Source organism: Callorhinchus milii, unplaced genomic scaffold, assembly GCF_018977255.1.
Source record: "Callorhinchus milii isolate IMCB2004 unplaced genomic scaffold, IMCB_Cmil_1.0 Scaffold18, whole genome shotgun sequence".
In the NCBI taxonomy this organism is placed as follows: Eukaryota; Metazoa; Chordata; class Chondrichthyes; order Chimaeriformes; family Callorhinchidae; genus Callorhinchus; species Callorhinchus milii.
This window is the reverse complement of record NW_024704759.1, coordinates 11,511,920-11,530,506: the sequence shown is the minus strand read 5'-3', so window position 1 is coordinate 11,530,506 and position 18,587 is coordinate 11,511,920. Positions and strand designations below refer to the sequence as shown.

The 18,587-nt window shown below is 39.3% G+C and overlaps 1 protein-coding gene across 1 annotated transcript; it reads left to right on the top strand.

The window, feature by feature from the left end:
- Window positions 1-9,792: 9,792 nt before the first annotated feature.
- Window positions 9,793-11,252, top strand: si:dkey-78k11.9 (P2Y purinoceptor 1). The gene has a single exon (XM_007885517.2). The coding sequence runs from the start codon at window positions 9,962-9,964 to the stop codon at window positions 10,997-10,999; it is 1,038 nt and encodes a 345-aa protein (XP_007883708.2). The 5' UTR covers window positions 9,793-9,961; the 3' UTR covers window positions 11,000-11,252.
- The last annotated feature ends 7,335 nt before the right edge of the window (window positions 11,253-18,587 follow it).

The window sequence follows — 18,587 nt, the reverse complement described above, 5'->3', positions numbered from 1 at the left end:
GGCTTTTCCACATAAGTCTCGTGTTTGCTCATATTTCGAGAGACGCTTTCCAGTGTTCTTTTATCAGTTGTATGTAAACTAGCTTAGATGTTTGCGGTACGGTGTTAACTGTAGTGAAGGTTAGGATAGACTGAACGGTGCCTAAAGTATGATGTTGTTGAACACTGAAGACAAGGTGCCATTTTGGTCCTATTCAGAAAATCCCGAAATGTTGACCCAGTTCAAACCTTTCCAAATCAGATACAGTCACGCTGCCATTTTTTCAAGACCTACTTTTGCTGCATCCACATATAGAGGGATATTTTGGCCTTCATCTGTTATTATGACTATTATTTGTTTTATTCAATCCAGCCTAACAACAGGTGATACATACGCATTTTCTATCTACAGTTGAAATAATTGGAGCAATATTGCTAGGGTGGGGTATGGCGATCTTAACAGCCCCTGGACCAGTGTTTTATAGCTGACACTAAAAAGGGATGATGCTGATGAATTTTTTTACTGAATTGCAGGAAGGTACCTGCTACCTGGGGTATATGCTTTACATTTCTTGCAATACTTTCTGCTGTTTGAATATATCAACGTTGTCACACATAATTCCATTTATATTCTTTTTTTGTCAGAAGAATGAATGCACTATTAAAACAGCTGCCCACCAGATGCTGTGTCATATGTGCAGCAGTTCACTCAAGGAGCTCACAATCAATAACAAGCTAAACCATTTTGGAGAAAAAGGAAATGATACCTAGATTCCATAAATTTTATCAAGCGGGCATGAAATTCCTGTCAAATACAGTTACGTAAGGTGGCTTCACAACTGCTAGCAATGCACGTAGTTCAATTGTGTTATGAAAGTGCTAGTGCCATATTGCTAGCTCAATTTAGGTCACAACTTTAAACCTCCTGCTTTGTGGTCAGTCTGCAAATATTTATTTCCAGAAGTGAAATATGGGGGCAGTCTGCTGAAATGCTGGTGTGCTCTCTGGCCTCGTCAAAATAGATTCCCTTTTGCATAACAATGGAAAAAAACACTCAAAGATGCTTTTCCAATTATATGCATGCATGATGCTGAGGTTATTGAAGGTCAGAGTACAGAAATATATCAAATTGCCTGGATATGGGCTTTTACAGTCTCTTGTAGACACTTGTTTTCAAAAATTTATACCATTTTAAACATTATTAGTAGGGAAGCTATGTATGTTTTTCACCTTCCAACACTATTTGTGACAAATGATTCCCAAATCTAACAACCCTCTGTTTAAAAAAACATTCTCTCCCATTTATTTCCTTCTATGTAGCTGTGTTATGTATTTTAGCTCTTTCTTTGCCTTCTGAATAGTTGTGTTATCTGGAGGATCAGCAGGTGTGGGAATATTTTCCACATTGTCATCCAGGTTAGTTCTGGGTGACAAACAGAAACTGCCTCAAGAGAGGAAGAACATGTCTATGCAACAACAACAAATTGCATTTATATTGCGCCTTTCACGTGGGGAGAATGCCCCAGAGCATTGTATCTTGGAGAGCAATTAGCTGTGCAAATTGACCACAAAATTACTGTCTGTTAGTTCCTCATCGCAGAAATAATGAGTCCCATTTGCTTCTTTAAATTTCACCTCAAAAGCCACAAAAAGTGCCGTGAACACCAGGATTCCGTTCCACACAGGAATGCAGTGTAACATGAAAAATATTTGCATGAGTCCGTTTTGTGTTCACTTTAGGCATTTGTATTCTGTTAGGAATTTGGAATATGTCCTCAGAATGTTACTTTTACTGCTGTGTTCTTTTAAGTTGATTCCTTAATTAGTCGGAATCTGTTATAGAATCCAAAAGCACTTGCCAAAAAGAAATGGTTGTTTGCAAGCCAATCTAAACCCTATATTTATCCTAACCATGTGTTAATATGGTAGTCATGAACATTCCACTTTGGATCATGCTGGAATATAACACTGAGGACTGGATAAAGGAAAAGCCAACATAGGCTCAGTAATGAAAGGCCAAGCATAGCAAAGGGTTATTGAATGCTCTTGTATGACTCTGATATTGGACGTTGGATGCTGGACGAAAGAAACACAAGCAACAGATGAACATATTATGAAGCTTTTTGAAGCCTTTAAAAGTTCTTTTCTGCAATAAAAACATGTCAATGTTGAATGCGTGTTTCCACAGCACCAGTGGCACGCTCAGGCTTCTTTACAGCGGATCTCGAATGTAAATATGAATAAACCGTGTCATTTGGTAGGATAACACTCCATAAATTAGAGAAAATTGTAGCTGGAAAATAAAACCCTTCCCGATGATTACAGCCACAAGGAATCTCACTGAGAGCAAAATAAAACATAGTGTGGATTCTTTCCCTGAACTGCACAGCTAATACTTTCCTACATAAAGGAATAAAAATACACTTTCAAGTCCGCAACCTCTGTTTCTGTTCCATCTCACTGTGAGAACTAAAATATGGTTGTGATAATCATAATTATATTTACAAAGTTCATTTTTAGGTGATAGCTCTAGAGCATTTTTCAGATGGAAGAAACTATTATATTTCTGAGGTTATACTTTATCTTGTCAAAAGGCTAATTAGTTCTTTGCAAACAAAAAAGTTTTTTTTTTAAAGAGGATAAAGCAGAAAAAGTACCAGGCAGCAATGAAACTTACCAACAGTAACTCAGAGACAAATAATCTTTGTTTAGTTGTTACATAATCTAATCTATAATATTATTCATAATATTAATCTATTATATTATAATTAAAGACCCTACTGATTTGTACGCAGCAACATCGTACAAACAGCCATGAAGTGAATGACCAATTTTATCTGGTGGATTGTTGGCTAGGACACCAGGAGAATTTTCCTTCGGTTTTCAAATAGTGCCAAGGAATCTTCAATGTCCACTTGACTGGACAGATGAGATGCCTCAGTTGAACATCTCATCTGAAGAATGGCGCCTCTGATAATGCAGCACTCATCCAGCACTCCATTGGAAGTGCCAGCCGAGACTAAGGCCGAATATAGGACTTGATCCCAAAACTTCTAACTCAGACATGAGAGTGCTACCAACTGAACTGAACTGAACTCAGCTATAATACCTAAAGCAGGGTAAGCTATCTTAAGTTGCACTGTTGCCAGTTACCAAGATCTACTAAAGTGTTCTCCTAGTTGTCCTTGAAGGCCTCTTTATGAAGGGTTAGGCAACCAGATACAAATTGCAAACCACGACATAAAGCTCAGAAGTATTTTTGTCGTTCTGCCAAAGTGCAAACTGTCCAAAACTGTTTTCCGTAGCATCCTTGCCCTAAATTCAGCTATATCGCCCTCCCTCCACCTGACAGAGTCTTTTTTTCTCAACAGGAACACATAGACCCGCACTTCCCACATAGTCACTTCCAAACAAGTGGATCCTAGTTGGTATTTTTAACTGAACTGCTTAAAACCCATCTATAGATCTCAGACCCCAGAATTATTGTGCCCTGCCAATGTACGCAGACCACTTTTTGGAACTCATTCTGATCAAGTTTGTTTTTGTTGAAGTTGTGGAGGAACATTTTTTTTCTTTGAGCAACAGTCCTGTAAAATTGAGTTACAAGCAGTCAAGCGGAAAGCCAGTGCTTTGTACAACAGAACATGTGCCAAAGCCACATTCTGCACATTTTATCAGTTTCCTTTGATAGATCCTGACCAGTAAGAGAGCTGGGAAAATGTGTCCGTTTTCATGGTTACTGAATAGTTCCCAAAGTTTGAAAAGAAACAAATGGTGCCACTGACTTCAGCCAAACCAAGCACATTTGCAAAAGGTGTAGGCAAAAGGGACTTTTAAAAACTCTTTAAAGATATGTGTGTCTGTGTGCGTCCAAAGACAGATAACTCATGTTTTGCCATTAGATGGCAATATCTTCCAGCCGCATGTTAGCTGAAAATTGGTTGAATTCACAGGGGATTATTTTGATCGCTGACTTACAATTAGACATTAAACCCACTCTCCTCCACTCTGTAAACTTCACATAATTATCCATGCAGTTATAAATGCTGTATCTCTGTGTTTTATCAACTTCAGCTATTGGTGAATGCAGATGGTGACGTGCTCTCAGACCTCTGTTAATGATGCTTTAAACTGTGTCTAAGGAGGTGCACAACAACAGTATCAGTCAAAAATGTTTCCAATTATTTGTCTTTCGCTGTACCCGTTCTCCAGTCAGTGCTTTTCAAGAGAAATTCATTCAGATGAGACGTTAACCTGATGTCCCATTTGCTTGTTCAGTTGAACGTTAAAGATCCCATGACACTATTCGAAAAGAGAAAGGAGTTTCTCCTGGTGTCCTGGCCAACAACCTCCCAAATAAAATTGGTCACTCACTTCACGGCTGTTTGTGGGACATTGTTGTGCTTACATTGGCTGCCGTGTTCACCTAAAAATACTTTACAATGCACTTCACAGTAAAAAATCTTGTGAAGCACTTTGAGATGTCTTGACAATGTGATAAGATGCTATATCAAATTGCAAGGATTTTATTATATTATTATATCCAATTCATTCTTATGCCTGTCATGGCTTTCACCTTTGAAAACCATTTGTATCAAATGATTCCAAAATCTAACAACCCTCTGTTTAAAAAAAAATCTCTCATTTATTTCCTGACTATATAGTTGTGTTATGTCTTTTAGCTCTTTCTTTGCCTTCTGAATAGTTCTGTTATGTTGAGAATCAGCAGGAGAGGGAATGTTTTCCACATTTTCATCTAATTTAGTTCTCGCCATGAGCAGAGTTGAGTACATGGTGTACTTCAGATAAGAAATCTTTTTGATTCTTTTATACTGATCCAGAAACAAGGAATGCTTGCTATTTATGAACTGTACCCTTCCAAAAATCATGTTTTTAAAATAAAAAAACAGCAATTTGGTAAAGGAACAGGGAAAAATCTAACTGAAAGGTATCACTATATTGTTGGCAGGGTTAGCACATTGGAAAAATATATGGGGCGTTAAGAACACTAAACAACCCTAAGCAAAAATCATTCCTTGTGAGATTAATTACTATTAATGAGAGAATTGTTGAGTCAAATGTTGAGTCACCTCTGGTTCATTGCTTTGCTGGGGTTGGGTGTCAAGAGGGTTGGGGAGAATGAAATCAAATGAGCCAAGAAGCCTTCTTAATAATCCTTGCATTTGATATAGCGCCTTATTATGTCTTCAAGACATCTCAAGTCATTTCACAGAATATACTTTAAAGTGAATTGACTGTATATTTTATGGGCGAAACGCGGCAGCCAATTGTAGACAGCAGTGTTCCAGATTAGTGACCTTCCTTTTGAAGGAATTATTACCACCTGAAAAAGTGATCCGCCAATCGACTAACAACCAGATTTTTACTTACTGCTAGGTAAACAGAGGTACGTATATTATAAAAGCAGAAGTAAACTGTAGAGAATTAAATTGCACCACACTCTAATAATTCCCCAAACTTCTCCAAAGCAATTGGATTACTTGAATAATATTTTTTTAAAAATATGAACAACTCGGTTTACCTTATTTGTAGTGTCTTCACCTCCAAACAGATCAAGGGTAATCATGTATATATTGTAAATTATTTTATTGAACTCACAATTAATTCATTTTTCTGGAAATCTTTAATTGTTTTGCACACATCTCTGCTTAGTTAAATGTTTTGACCTGAGGAATGATCTTCAGGGCATTTTGTGTCTTAAAATCCTTGTACCATAGCAATAGTTTGAGGATATGAATCATTTATTTTTGCTGCAAAGAAAAGTTTCTTTACCTTTTAACAAGATAGTACTTGTCTTGCAATACGATGCTGCTGTACAAGGTATAAATTCACTGTCTCTTGCACGCAAATTGGGATTTTGTTTCTCAGTTTATACTTTTACCAAGTAAGTAAAAATTAAAGTGGTCAGCATGCAGGATTCAGATGTAGAATACGCACACTGTGTTAGACTGAATCTGGAACTGAACTGTTTTCTGTTCAGTTTTGTTTCTGGTTTCATTTCAGATTTCCAGCACCTGCAATGTTTTTATCTTTTTTTACGATTGTTTTCCTGTAAAAAAAATGACAGGAACATATTCATTGCGAAAGTGATCAAGAAAGACTGCGTGTGGGATAATTGCTTATGCAAGATTAATGAGTTTATAGATGTAAACTAGCAATGAATAGTGGTTGTCTTGCATTGATTTTCACGCATATAGCCTCAGTATAGCTCCAATGTCTGCCTTTTACTTATATAAGATCCATGTAATTTTGATCTAATACAGTCAGTTCTTTTCGAATAATGGAAAATATAACAAAAAAAAATGGAAGCTCCTAAACTGCACGCATATGTATTTGAAAGAATAAGCATCATCCCTTCCACAGATGGCAATAGCTGCTGTTATCACAACTTGCATACTTTCATCCTCTGCTAATCCACTCATTCCCATTCACAATACCACTCCAGCTGTTGCCTCTAGACCATGACTTGAGAGTTCTGTTGTGCTATCCAACTCATTTTACTGGGGACTAGTAGTTTTGTGAGGTTTGAGACTAGGACGTCCTCCCGACGTGAAAAGCCCTATATCAAATGCAAGGATTATTATTATTATAATAATACTCATAATAATCCTTGCATTTCATGTAGTACCTTTCACGTCATTGAAACATCTCAAATATCAGATTACTGTAAAGTGAATTAATTGTGTATTGTGGGCGAAACCCGGCAGCCAACTGTGCATATACAGGAGTAACTGGAGTAATATAATATAATTTTTTTCTTGTTTAAATAAAACTAATGACTTGCTTGCAGATCAAATGCAAGAACTATTGCACAAGGCAAAAGAGGGCATGGAATTTGATTCCAATACTCCGATTATTTTCTTTTGCACGGGACTTGTTTTACCTTCAAAGCCAATGATTGATGACTCAACTCAGTATAGGTTTCCTAAACTAAAAGGAATTCAAAGATAAGAGATTTATGGTTAACATAAAACTATTTGCAAGATAGCCACACCTTTTTATTGTCAAGGGTGCAAGCTATTTGTAACAATAATAATAATCCTTGCGTTTGATATAGTGCTTTTCACGTCTTCTAGACGTCCTAAACTGCTTCACAGAATGTGCTGTAAAGTGAATTGACTGTATATTTGTGGGCGAACGCGGCAGCCAATTGAGCACAGCAATGTCCCACAAACAGTCATGGATTGAAAATGACCAATTTATTATTGGTTTTGGTTTTTTGGAGGGATTATTATTGGGCTCTGTGTGGAGTAAGGAAACTTGTCCAAGGTTTCGCCCTCTGCCTGGAATTGAACTCAGGTCTCTCACTTGCAAAGCGAGTGCTCTAACCACTGAGCTACAGGACTCCACTGTACCTGTTACTCGGTATATTTAACAATATTTAACAATATGAATAATCATTGCATTTGATATAGTGCCTTATCATGTCATTGAGACGTCTCAAAGCGCTTCACAGAGTATATTGTAAAGTAAATTGACTGTGTACATTGTGCATGAAATGCGGCAGCCAATTGTGCAAAGAAAGCAGTGTCCTACATTCCAGGGTCATGGAATGAGTGACCAAATGTTTTTTGAGGGATTATTATCCCCAAAAAGGAATCTGTCAATTAACATGGCTGGCTTTCAGGTGAGATATTTAATCACATACTAGATATTCACATAGACAATAAAGATCCCATTAATCGGAGGAGAAGGGAGTTTCTCCTGGTTTTCTAGCCAATAATCATTCAAATTAATTGCTCACTCATCTCTTGGCTGTTTGGGAGACTTGGCTGCTGCAATTGTGTATAAAAACAACACCAACAACCTAAAGCGCCTTTCACTTGAGTAGTATCTTGGAGCACTCAACAGTGGTGTGGTTTGATACCAAGCTGGACGGAAGGGGGAGGTGACTGAAGACATGGTCGAAGAGGAAAGTCTTCAGCTGTGATTTAACGATTGGCAAAGAAGGGACAAGATGGAAGGATTGAGGCAAGGAGTTTCAGAGATTCGGAGCACAGTGGCTGAAAGCACCCCCACCGATGGTAGACGTGGAGTGGAAGGGACGAAGGACATGCAGAAGAGCGAAGGAGGTGGGTAGAGAAGTGGGGTATGAACAGGCCATACTTGATAATAAATTACTTGTGAAGCACTTTCAGTTCTTTCAATGTGATAAGGTTCTATAAAAATGGGACCCTGTTCTCTTCTAAATGTACCAGTAGTGGAGTCCTTCATTGAGAAATGTTTTTCATCATGTTGTTATCACACCCTCTGATCAAATATCACACTAGAGTGAAGACTTTGCATTGATTTGTCGATAATAAATCATAAGACCTTTAATTACCAACTGACTTTCCTCGCAAATCCAGGTCAATTGAATAATTCGAGAACAGAACTCATAAAGCAAATTGCTCCTGGCAGACACTCTTTGATTTCTTTTCCCAGAAAATATTACCATTCTTGATATAAAAATAATAATAATAATCCTTGCATTTGATATAGAGCTTTTCAAATCTTCTAGATGTTCTCAAAGCCCTTCACAGAATATACTATAAAGTGAATTGACTGTATATTTGTGGGAAAAACGTGGCAGACAATTGCGCACAGCAGCGTGCCACAAACAGTCGTGGATTGAAAGCCACCAAATTTTTTTTTCTTGAGGGATTATTATCAGGCGTGTTGAGTCAGAAAACTTGCCCAAGGTTTCGCCCTGCCAGGAATTGATCCCAGGTCTCTTGCGAGGCGAGTGCTCTAACCACTGAGCTACAGGATGCTTAATGGTTTGTAGAATATGCTTCTGTCTTGATGTTCAAACGACAGCCACAGAAATGCCTGCTTAAATGTGTAATTAAATGCATTTTCCTTTAACTACAATGGAGTCGTAGCAATAATAATAATAATCCTTGCATTTGATACAGCTCCTTATCATGTCGTTGAGACGTCTCAAAGCGTTGATGGAACATATACTGCGAAGCGTATTTTGTGGGTGAAACGCAGCATCCAATTGCGCACAGCGGCGTCCCACACACAGTCATGGATTGATCGAGTGGACCAAATTTTTTTTACTAAGGGTTTATTAACCCCCCCCCCCACCTCCCCATCCCCCCACACCGCTCCCCACCTTGAAAGTAATCCGCCAACAACAACAACAACAACAAGATTCCACTTATAAAGCGCCTTTCACGTCAGGAGGACGTGCCAGCCAATCCACTGGTCCCTATAAGCTTACTAAACAAGAGGTGTGCGGAGTAAAGAAACTTGCCTAAAGCTACAATGCTGTGGGTTGTATTGTTACTAGGGTGGTGTGGGGTGGATGTGAGGGGAAAAAAAACAACAGGTGGGGTGGGGAAATCTTTGCTGTCTTTCTTTTAGTGGGGGTGTGGAGGAGAAAGAAGGTTTTGAACCTGCGGCAAATTGCTCAATCGCATGATTGAGCAAAGCACAGCCCACTTAGCCTTTGGGTTTCAGGAACATAGTCTGAACAGAGGCGTGTCGTTTGGCTCCAGTGGGGAGGGAGGGAGGCTGTCACGTCTGTTCAGTCTAGTGTGGTTTGTGCCCGTCCTTTTCTCTTCAAACTCCACGTTAAGTGGAAAGCCAGATAAACGTCTTCTCTGTCTCTCTTTTTCCCCTTTCTTTTCCCTCTCCCCCCCTCCATCTCCCCCTCACCTGTAGTTGGGGGTGGGAAGATTTCCAGGACTGCAATCGATGGGACATGTCCTCCTGCTGCTGATTCCTGGTAGAGATCTCGCTGTTGCTTTGGGTGGGTGGGTGGGTGGGTGGGTGGGGAGGGGGTAGTGGGTGGGTGGGGAGGGTGGGGGATTGTATTTGTTCTCCACTTGTTACCCCCTCCTCCAAAAAAAAACAACAACCACCCCTGTGGAGGATTTCACTGGGGATATTTTTTACGCTTCGGGGCGGGTGGGGAAAGGACTGGAGGTACAGAGACCCCAGAGAGAGGGAGAGGAGGGAGAGAGAGAGGGACCATGTCTACCTTGTGGCCACTCACCATCTCCGCGTCGGAGACCCTCAACCAGACGGCAGCGACCCAGTGTCAGGTGAACAAGACCTTTCGGTTCCAGTACCTGCCCCCCATCTACATCATGGTCTTCGTGGTGGGCTTTTTGGGCAACTGCTGGGCGCTGCTGTCCATGCGCTTCCACCGGGTCAAATGGACGGGGATCAACGTCTTCCTGTGCAACCTGGCGCTGGCCGACCTGCTGTATGTCATCACCTTGCCCTTCTTGGTGGTCTACTACGCCAGCCGTGGCCACTGGATCTTCGGGACGGTCTTCTGCCGAGCCACCCGGCTCCTCTTCCACCTGAACCTGCACGGGAGCATCGGGTTCCTAACCTGCATCAGCGTCCAGCGCTACCTGGGCATCGTGCACCCCATGAGGGTCCTGGGCAGGGTGAAGACCCACCACTCGGTGGTGACCAGCGTGGTGGTCTGGCTGGTGGTGGTCATCCAAACCGCGACGGATCTGTACTTCAGTAAAACCAACCCGAACAGCACCAAGTGCTACGACACCACCTTCGACGACGCCTTGCCGGCTTACATCACGTACAGCCTGACCCTGTCTGTGGTGGGCTTCCTGCTGCCCTTCGCCATCACCTTGGGGTGCTACGCCCACGTGGTGGTGGTGCTGACCCGAAACCCTAATGTGGACCCGATCTTGAAAAGCCGCTGCCTGCGGCTGGTGGCCATCGTCACGGTTCTGTTCTCGTTTTGCTTCACGCCCTACCACATTCTGAGGAACGCCAACTTGCTGGCCAGGTACTTGCAACTCCAGGGAAGCTGCACTCGGACGTCCAGGGCGATCTACATGGCGTACCAGGTGTCCCGAGGGCTGGCGAGCCTGAACAGCGCCATCAATCCGCTCGTTTATTTCATAGCCGGAGATGAAATCAAGTCTCGGATGCAAAAGATCAGGAAAAAACTGTCTCATTCCTTGTCCAGGTCAGTGACATGGTACACCCACCTCAATTCTTCCAATAAGAGTAAAATGTTGACTGCAGTCTGAAGATTACCCCATTATAAGTGGTTTCCCCTCTGCCTTTAGATTCTTTTTTTTGTTCAGTGAACTGTACAAAAGAAGCATTTGCTCAGGCGTGTTTCGGCAGTATAGCTCTTATTCCTCGCTAATGCTTTCCACTTAACAGCACCAACATAATATTAATAATCCTTGCATTATTTAATATCTATTTGATATGTTGGAGTCCTTAGGCTCAGTGGTTAGAGCACTCGCTTTGCAAGCGAGAGACCCGAGTTCAATTCCAGGCAGAGGGCCAAACCTTGGGCAAGTTTCCTTACTCCACACAGAGCCTAATAATAATCCCTCCAAAAAACCAAAAACAATAATAAATTGGTCATTTTCAATCTACGACTGTTTGTGGGACATTGCTGTGCGCAATTGGCTGCCGCGTTCGCCCACAAATATACAGTCAATTCACTTTACAGTGCGTTCTGTGAAGCGCTTTGGGACGTCCTCCCGACGTGAAAAGCGCTATATCAAATGCAAGGATTATTATTATTATTATTATGTTCAATTCATGCAAATCTGTGTGCAAACAAAGTGACTGTATTTTGGAGACCATTGTGGCAACCTATTTTACCTGGGGGACTGTTATAGTAATAATAATATAATAATCCTTGCATTCGATATGGCACCTTATCACATCGAGACGTCACAAAGCGCTTCACAGAATATACTGTAAAGTGAATTGTCTGTAATATTTTGTTGGCCGGGACATTGGAGATACTCCCTTTTCTTTTCAAGTGGGATCTTTAAGGTCCAGCTGAACTGAGGACCTTGGTTTAATATCTCAGCCTAAGGACTGCACCTCCAACAGTCAGTTCTTCCCCAGCACCGCACTGGAGGGTCAGACTAGACTGAGTCCCAAGTTTCGGATGTAGCTCCCACAACCTTCCACATGTTTCCACAACCACAAGATTACATTTGTATACCTTTTGCAACAGAAGCTAGAATGCTACCAGCTGAACTAGGCTAACGTTCACGAATGCCGCATATAAATATTTTTTTTAAAAAGATTGTATTTATTTGAAGGATGTTTGTAGAAGATTTTCATTTCCTAGGCGAAAGATGCATGAGTACATACGGTTATGTGCGAATCATTTTGAATGCAAACTTTTGGCAATATTTTCAATTTGGGATATGTTTTCCTACTCTCCTGCCTAAGTCAGTATTGAAGTCCAGGTGGATTGAGATATTTCAGTTACTCTTTGTGTTCTTTGTAGTTCAAATAAAACATTCTGTTGGAGGAAATGCCACCTGAATCAATATTTACCCTCCTTAGGAAGCATTTTAGAACATTCAAAGTCTGCAACAAGCATAAGTTTTCTGTAAGTTCGTTTAAGGAATACCGAAAACCAACAACACTGTTAAGACTCAATTCAGCAATTTGCCAAATTCTGATCGCTATGAAATGCTACTTAAATGCTGTTTGTGCCTTGTTTGCTGATCCATTTGTTTTTCATTTGTTGACAAATGAGAGGATTTCTGCTGTGAAAAAAATATTGAAATATTTACTATTCAATATTTTTGGAATTTAAATGTTTTTTGTAGAGTAACTGTCTCCAAACAATAATCAATCACCTACTGTGGAATGCTCCTCGAAAACAACTTGTTTGGGTATTTCGTTCCCTGGGTTTGTCTAATGCTGTACATGTGAGATTGAGATTTTATTGCACATCCTTTAATGATGTATTCTACTGCACTACATATATTTCACAGTTTATGTTGGTTCCTATAATCAATTCCACCATTAATGGAATAGTGGAATTGGGTATGAGACTAACACATTCATGCCTATTTGATTAGCCTTCTGTAAATGTATATGGTTCTATGCATTTAGTCTTCTTATACTACTTCATCAAATGAGCACATGGAAATATTAATTCTGCTTTCTTGTACAGAGAAATATTGAACGAGTGTGTTTTTTTTACAGTGCTTGAGATGCTTTTATGTTATTTTTGCTAATTNAAAAAAATACATTCTCTAATTCTGGAATTCTTTGCCTCCTTTAATAGATCTCAACATTCTGCTTTTATAAGATTTCATTTCAAACTATGGTTTAAGGCAGGAGAAGACTGAATAAAGGACTGCATCAGGATTTTGTTTGCCACATTAAATAATAAAACATGGAATTTTAACCTAAACGTTATTTTGACCCTTTGAAGGATTAATGCAATTTCAAAATATTGCCCCTTTCAACATACAGTAATTGAAAAACAGGCATTTAAGAGCATTCAGAGTATGACACAACTATTATTTCGAAGTCAGTTTTCTGTAAGTTTTTTTTCGAAATACAGAAAATCCACTTCACATTCAAGATTGAATTAAAAAAATGCCAAATTCTGAATGAATTCTGCTACAAACACAAAGTTAAGACCTAATTTACTTAGTATGAGCTCTGTTCAGAACAAAAACGCTTTGTTGAAGGGGATTTTGTAAAAAAAAACATAAGCTGATGCATATGTAAATAGTTTAAGATTACAAAGCTGTTATAACAAGTATAGAACCAATATCATCGAACAAATCAAAGTTTATTAGAATGGGATAAATTGTTGCTTCTCATATGCTGTATCGAGTCATGTGTACATTGCCACCTACATTTTCATATGTGTTTATCAAAGGTGTTTGTCACGTTGGTGAGGTATTGGAAAGCCACCAGAGCTTGTAATACAATTTATCGTGAGTCACCTCCATTTGGAAAGGAGAGAATAAAATGGGCAAAGGTGGCAATGGTAATTGATTAAGGCAAATTAAGTTTAATAGAAATAAATGCAAGGTACTACACATGGGAAAAATAGGAAATATTAGGAGCGGTCCAGGCTCTAGAGCAATGAAGAGGTTAAGAGTATTACAGGAATGGAGCTGTGAGGAACAATTAGTTAAGCTCCGGCTCCTCAGTTTTGAGAGAAGATGACTCAGAGGGATCTAATAGAGGTGTTTACGATTCCAAATTGGATAGAAAAAATAAACCCAGAACAATACTTTGCACTGTACCCGGGCAATAGAACAAGAGGACATAGGTTCAGAGTTAGAAAGGTCAATTTCATGACAGACGTCAGGACATTTTTCTTTACCCAGAGGGTTATTAACAACTGGAACAGATTGCCAGAATAGAGTTGGTTGTTGTGATAGAGTTGGTTGTTGTGACCTGGATCCTGGAAAAGCAAATTGATGCTACGGTGGCAGAAAGTAGATGTGCTGAAGGCCCTTATTCAACAAATCATTCCTGTGATCTTGTTATATATTTTATAACATGGGAGAACCGGCAGGAATCAAGGTTCAGCAGTTAGTTAATGGAACTTTCAACAAGATGAAATTCCTGATAAGGTTTTTTTAATGATGTTCTTTTTTAAGACGACATTGTAGGGAGCGGGTAGCTATTACAGGAGATGGCTTTCATTGCATCTGTGAACGTTTTTGTCACCGAGTTGATAGTTGTAAACATCTGAGCATCTCATACTGACCTATGAGTGAAGACTTTTGATTCACTCTATGTATAAAAGCAATGCACAATACACATGTTAAATTTGACAAATGTTTCATGAATGCTTTTATCAGACCTTCCTGAGAAGGCAGCCAAGGAGGAAACGAAACACTTTTCCTAAAGTAATTTCAACCTGTCTTAGATGGACCGACGCAGTTATTATCTCCTCAAGGACTTAAGAAGACTGACAACAGAAAATTACAATACACACACCCTGAGTACCGAAGAAGCAGATGCCTGCCAAACTTGAACTGTTTCTGGTCCATGAGAACAATATTCTTAAAAACTAAACTGAAGAGTGTATCCATTCGATAGTATTTGTAGTGACTTTTTACCAGGTCTCTATCAATATCCCTCTGAATCTAGCTCCAGGACATGTCAGCAATGGGGTTGAATCTTGGTGGTACAGAAAATTCAGCCTATCTATAACCCGATTAGCAACTCTGAGTCACTAATCCCGAATCCAATTGCGAACCACCACTTTTTTGGACCCTAAAAATATCATCAAGTTTTTTAAAAAAACAGTATACATGCCAAAGAAATCTTAATTCAAAAAACATTCTCTTCCATTAATTATCAATGTCAGATGATGTGATAATGGCAATGTGCAACATTCCCTCTGTAAGCACTGAAAGTTTCAGCCCTCTGCTACAAAGCAACTTTGCTTGGCAGCGCAAGCTCTTGGCTTCCATTATCGACCAGAGTAAACTCTATTAAAATGACAATTATGTCAGAGAGCCATTTCTTGTCACTCACAATCCCATTTCCAGTAAAACGCGAGCACATTAGCAAATGCATTTTTCATCACTAGATCAATAGAATCTAAACTCCTTCTCTACCCACCAACAGAACAGTACGAAAATGTATTACACAACAGGACACCAAATGCCAACTGTAAGGATTACTAACCGTCATGAAGCCAAATGTACCCCTTTCATTTCAGCAACATCTCATTGGGTGCCGTGTTTGTAATTTCATACAGCAGCAGACAGAACGGGTGATATTAAAGCTGATGACAAGAGGAGAATTATCCTCTTTATGGGAATTTAAATGCCAAGACCAGTTATTTGCTTTGGACGGAGCAAGAGTATGTGCGTCATTTTCACCTTAGCAGACACATTATCATGGTTATGTTAGCTGTTAAATGTTGACCTGGAATCCTCCTCCTTAATTGCCTTTCCAGCGTCTTAAACTGTAAAGTTGACCGCAACTTTCAGGCACCAGTGCAGCGATTGATTACTATACCTGACTTTTGTAGCTCACAATCTTGAGGTGTATCTAAGAGGTCATAAATTCATCAATAATTGAGATACTATAACACATTTTGGTATGTTTAAAGTACTTTAAACATAAAGCACTTTAAATCAAAATCCATCAGATAGCTGGGAACATTTGGGGATCATAATGGATATAGCTGGTTTGAAATATTCACAAACACCATTAGATGGATTGATTTACAAAATAGTTTCCTCGGAATTCAATTATAGAATTCAACTGCATTTCCTATTTGTGTGTCTGTCTGCGATGTTAAATTGTTGACTCCGCAAACAAACCATTTTAAACTGTATCCAATGAAATACATCACCGTACATTCTCAATTGCTATGGCGAGTACAATGCATATTGACACATAATTTATTTTCAATAAAAGCCCATCAATGTCCTTTAATCCCCCCTAGTTTTCCCAACTTTTCCATGCACTTTTTAAGATTCTATTGTTCCTCGCCATTGTTGACTGTTATTTGTGAAAGATTTGAGAAACAACAGGAGCAGGAGATATATTGAAGCTCCAAACGAATGAATCAAGTTATTCTATCAACATCAGTAGTTATCACTCAGAAGTATCATTCTTTCGAATATACATCAGAGTTAGCTAACGAAAATAACAAACGTTCCTTGCATTTCATCTTGTGCCTTATCACATTGTCGAAACATCTCAAAGCACCTTGCAGAATGTACTGTAAAGTGTGGTGTTTCTAGGCAAATGCAGCAGTCAATTGGCACCCAGCGACTCTCCACAAACAGCCATGAAACGAATGACCAATATTATCTGGGAAATTGTTGGGCAGGACAAACAAGCTCCTCGGTTGCCGGGAAACTGGCAGCAAGTCCCTGAGCAATCGATCCGAGTGGACAGGTATCCCACTCCGCTGTAGCGAGGTGTCTGTCAGGCCAATCACACCCCCAGCAAGTTGGGGTGACATGGGTTTTCGGAGCTGAGTTGAGCCCGAGCTAAACCGACAAGTAATTGAGTCGCAGCTGCAGTTGCAATGTGTTGATGTGCTTTAAAGCTGCCGCTGTGGCTCGATCTCTCTTTTGCGGTGAACAAATCTTTAAAAATGTGAACACTTTAAAAGATTTGAAAGCAAACCGCTTAGAAAAATATATCCTATTAAGCCAATAAAATTGTATGTTTTGTTAGGCCAAAGCAAACATTTAACGGAACCTAACTTGGTAAAAAAAATATATTGGTGTGTTTGGGATTATGTAAGGCCATGAAAGTAGATTCCGCATTGGATAATTGAAATTATTCTTAGGGAGTCCAAGAATCACAGAATCTCTGTGTATGATATTTGGCTACGTTTCTTTTTCATGCTTAGAATCTTGTTGCTTTTGGTGAGTGGGACAGCCTTTAAAAATGCAACATTGCCTTTATAATTTTATTGATTACTTTTCCTAATTCAGCAAACACTGACGACCCTGGCACAAAACAGGCAAAATTGATTATACAGTATATAGTTCTGCATATTTCCAAGTTTATTTTGAGCGTAAGTTTTCAGGCCACACAGTGGCTTGTTAAATAACATAAACCCAAATTCAAAATGCTCTCTTTGCCAGCGCTGGGGATTTCCTGTGAAAACTTGCTAAGAACGAGGATCTGCCACTGTAAGACTGTTCTTGTGTTCATTTTGTAACGCTTGGCATCCTTACAACTTGCCATGGCATGTCTTTGTAACAGGCTAAAAATTGCCTTTATATTTCCTGGAGTTTATAGGCAGATCCATCCATTCCTTTATGTGTATGTTTATTATGTAAAGTTTGCTCCATATAATTGGTATATAAACACACATTTAAGAAACAGCTTATTGCTGGAACCAGGGGAATGGTATTCTGGAGGACAAGATCAAATGGGCTGAAGTGAACCAGTCTTTTGTTCAGTACCAAGACCCTATGTTTGTACGTTCCAGGGCCTCTTGTTGTAGATTAGGGAAGGCTGTGTGGTGTAAAGGAGCCTAATTTACTCTTGATAATTCTACAACCACAAAATTACATTTGTAGATGTATTGGTATATGTTCCTCAGTTGTGTTTTGTCCACCACTTTGTCTTTTGCGTTCCAGGGTCTCTTGTGTGTTTTTTCCATTTTGGGAAACTCAAAGTTTGCAAGCAGCACATTCATATTTTAAAACATATTGCAGAACAAGAAGGTATCTATACTTTCAGCATACATTAGATTGCATATATCTATAGTCAAAAGGCTGTGATTCCATATGCCAAATGTCTAAAAAAAACATACAAGACAATGCAATCTTTTTATGAACCATTAATGAGCCATTCCCATTATCCTGCTTAGAGCAAAATATAAAAATATCAGATAAACATAATCCCTTTGGATAATTACTTGTTCAGCCAGTAGTTATCCATTGCATAAGTGCCCCAATCAATTCAACGTTTGAACTGCTTTTGGGAAACATTGTTAGTAGCAGGAAAGTGTGGGTGGGTGTTATTTTCTCTCTAGTCAGTCTAAGTGAGCTGAGGTCATCTGCCATAATGGTAAAATCCAATTGAATTTCATTGAGCAATGTTGTTGGCTACAAACACTGGGACAGCTAAGAGCTCTTTAATTTCTAGAGGCATAAATAATGGCTATTCTTATTTTTCCTTGCTAATTGGGTAACGCAATTATTTATGTTCCTAAAATAATGTTAGCTTTTTTTTAATTAAGATGTTGCAAAATTGTAGAAAATTCATTAATTTGCTTTCATTTGGTAGACGCTTTTCCAGATTGTGTAAAACAAAATTGACTTTTCAGTGAATTTAATTTTCCATTAATCTGCATAAACTTATATTTAAAGGTTGAAACCTCCGTGCAAG

Excerpts from the sequence above, each read along its gene's own strand:
- si:dkey-78k11.9 (XM_007885517.2), top strand. The coding sequence starts at position 9,962 with ATGTCTACCTTGTGGCCACTCACCATCTCCGCGTCGGAGACCCTCAAC.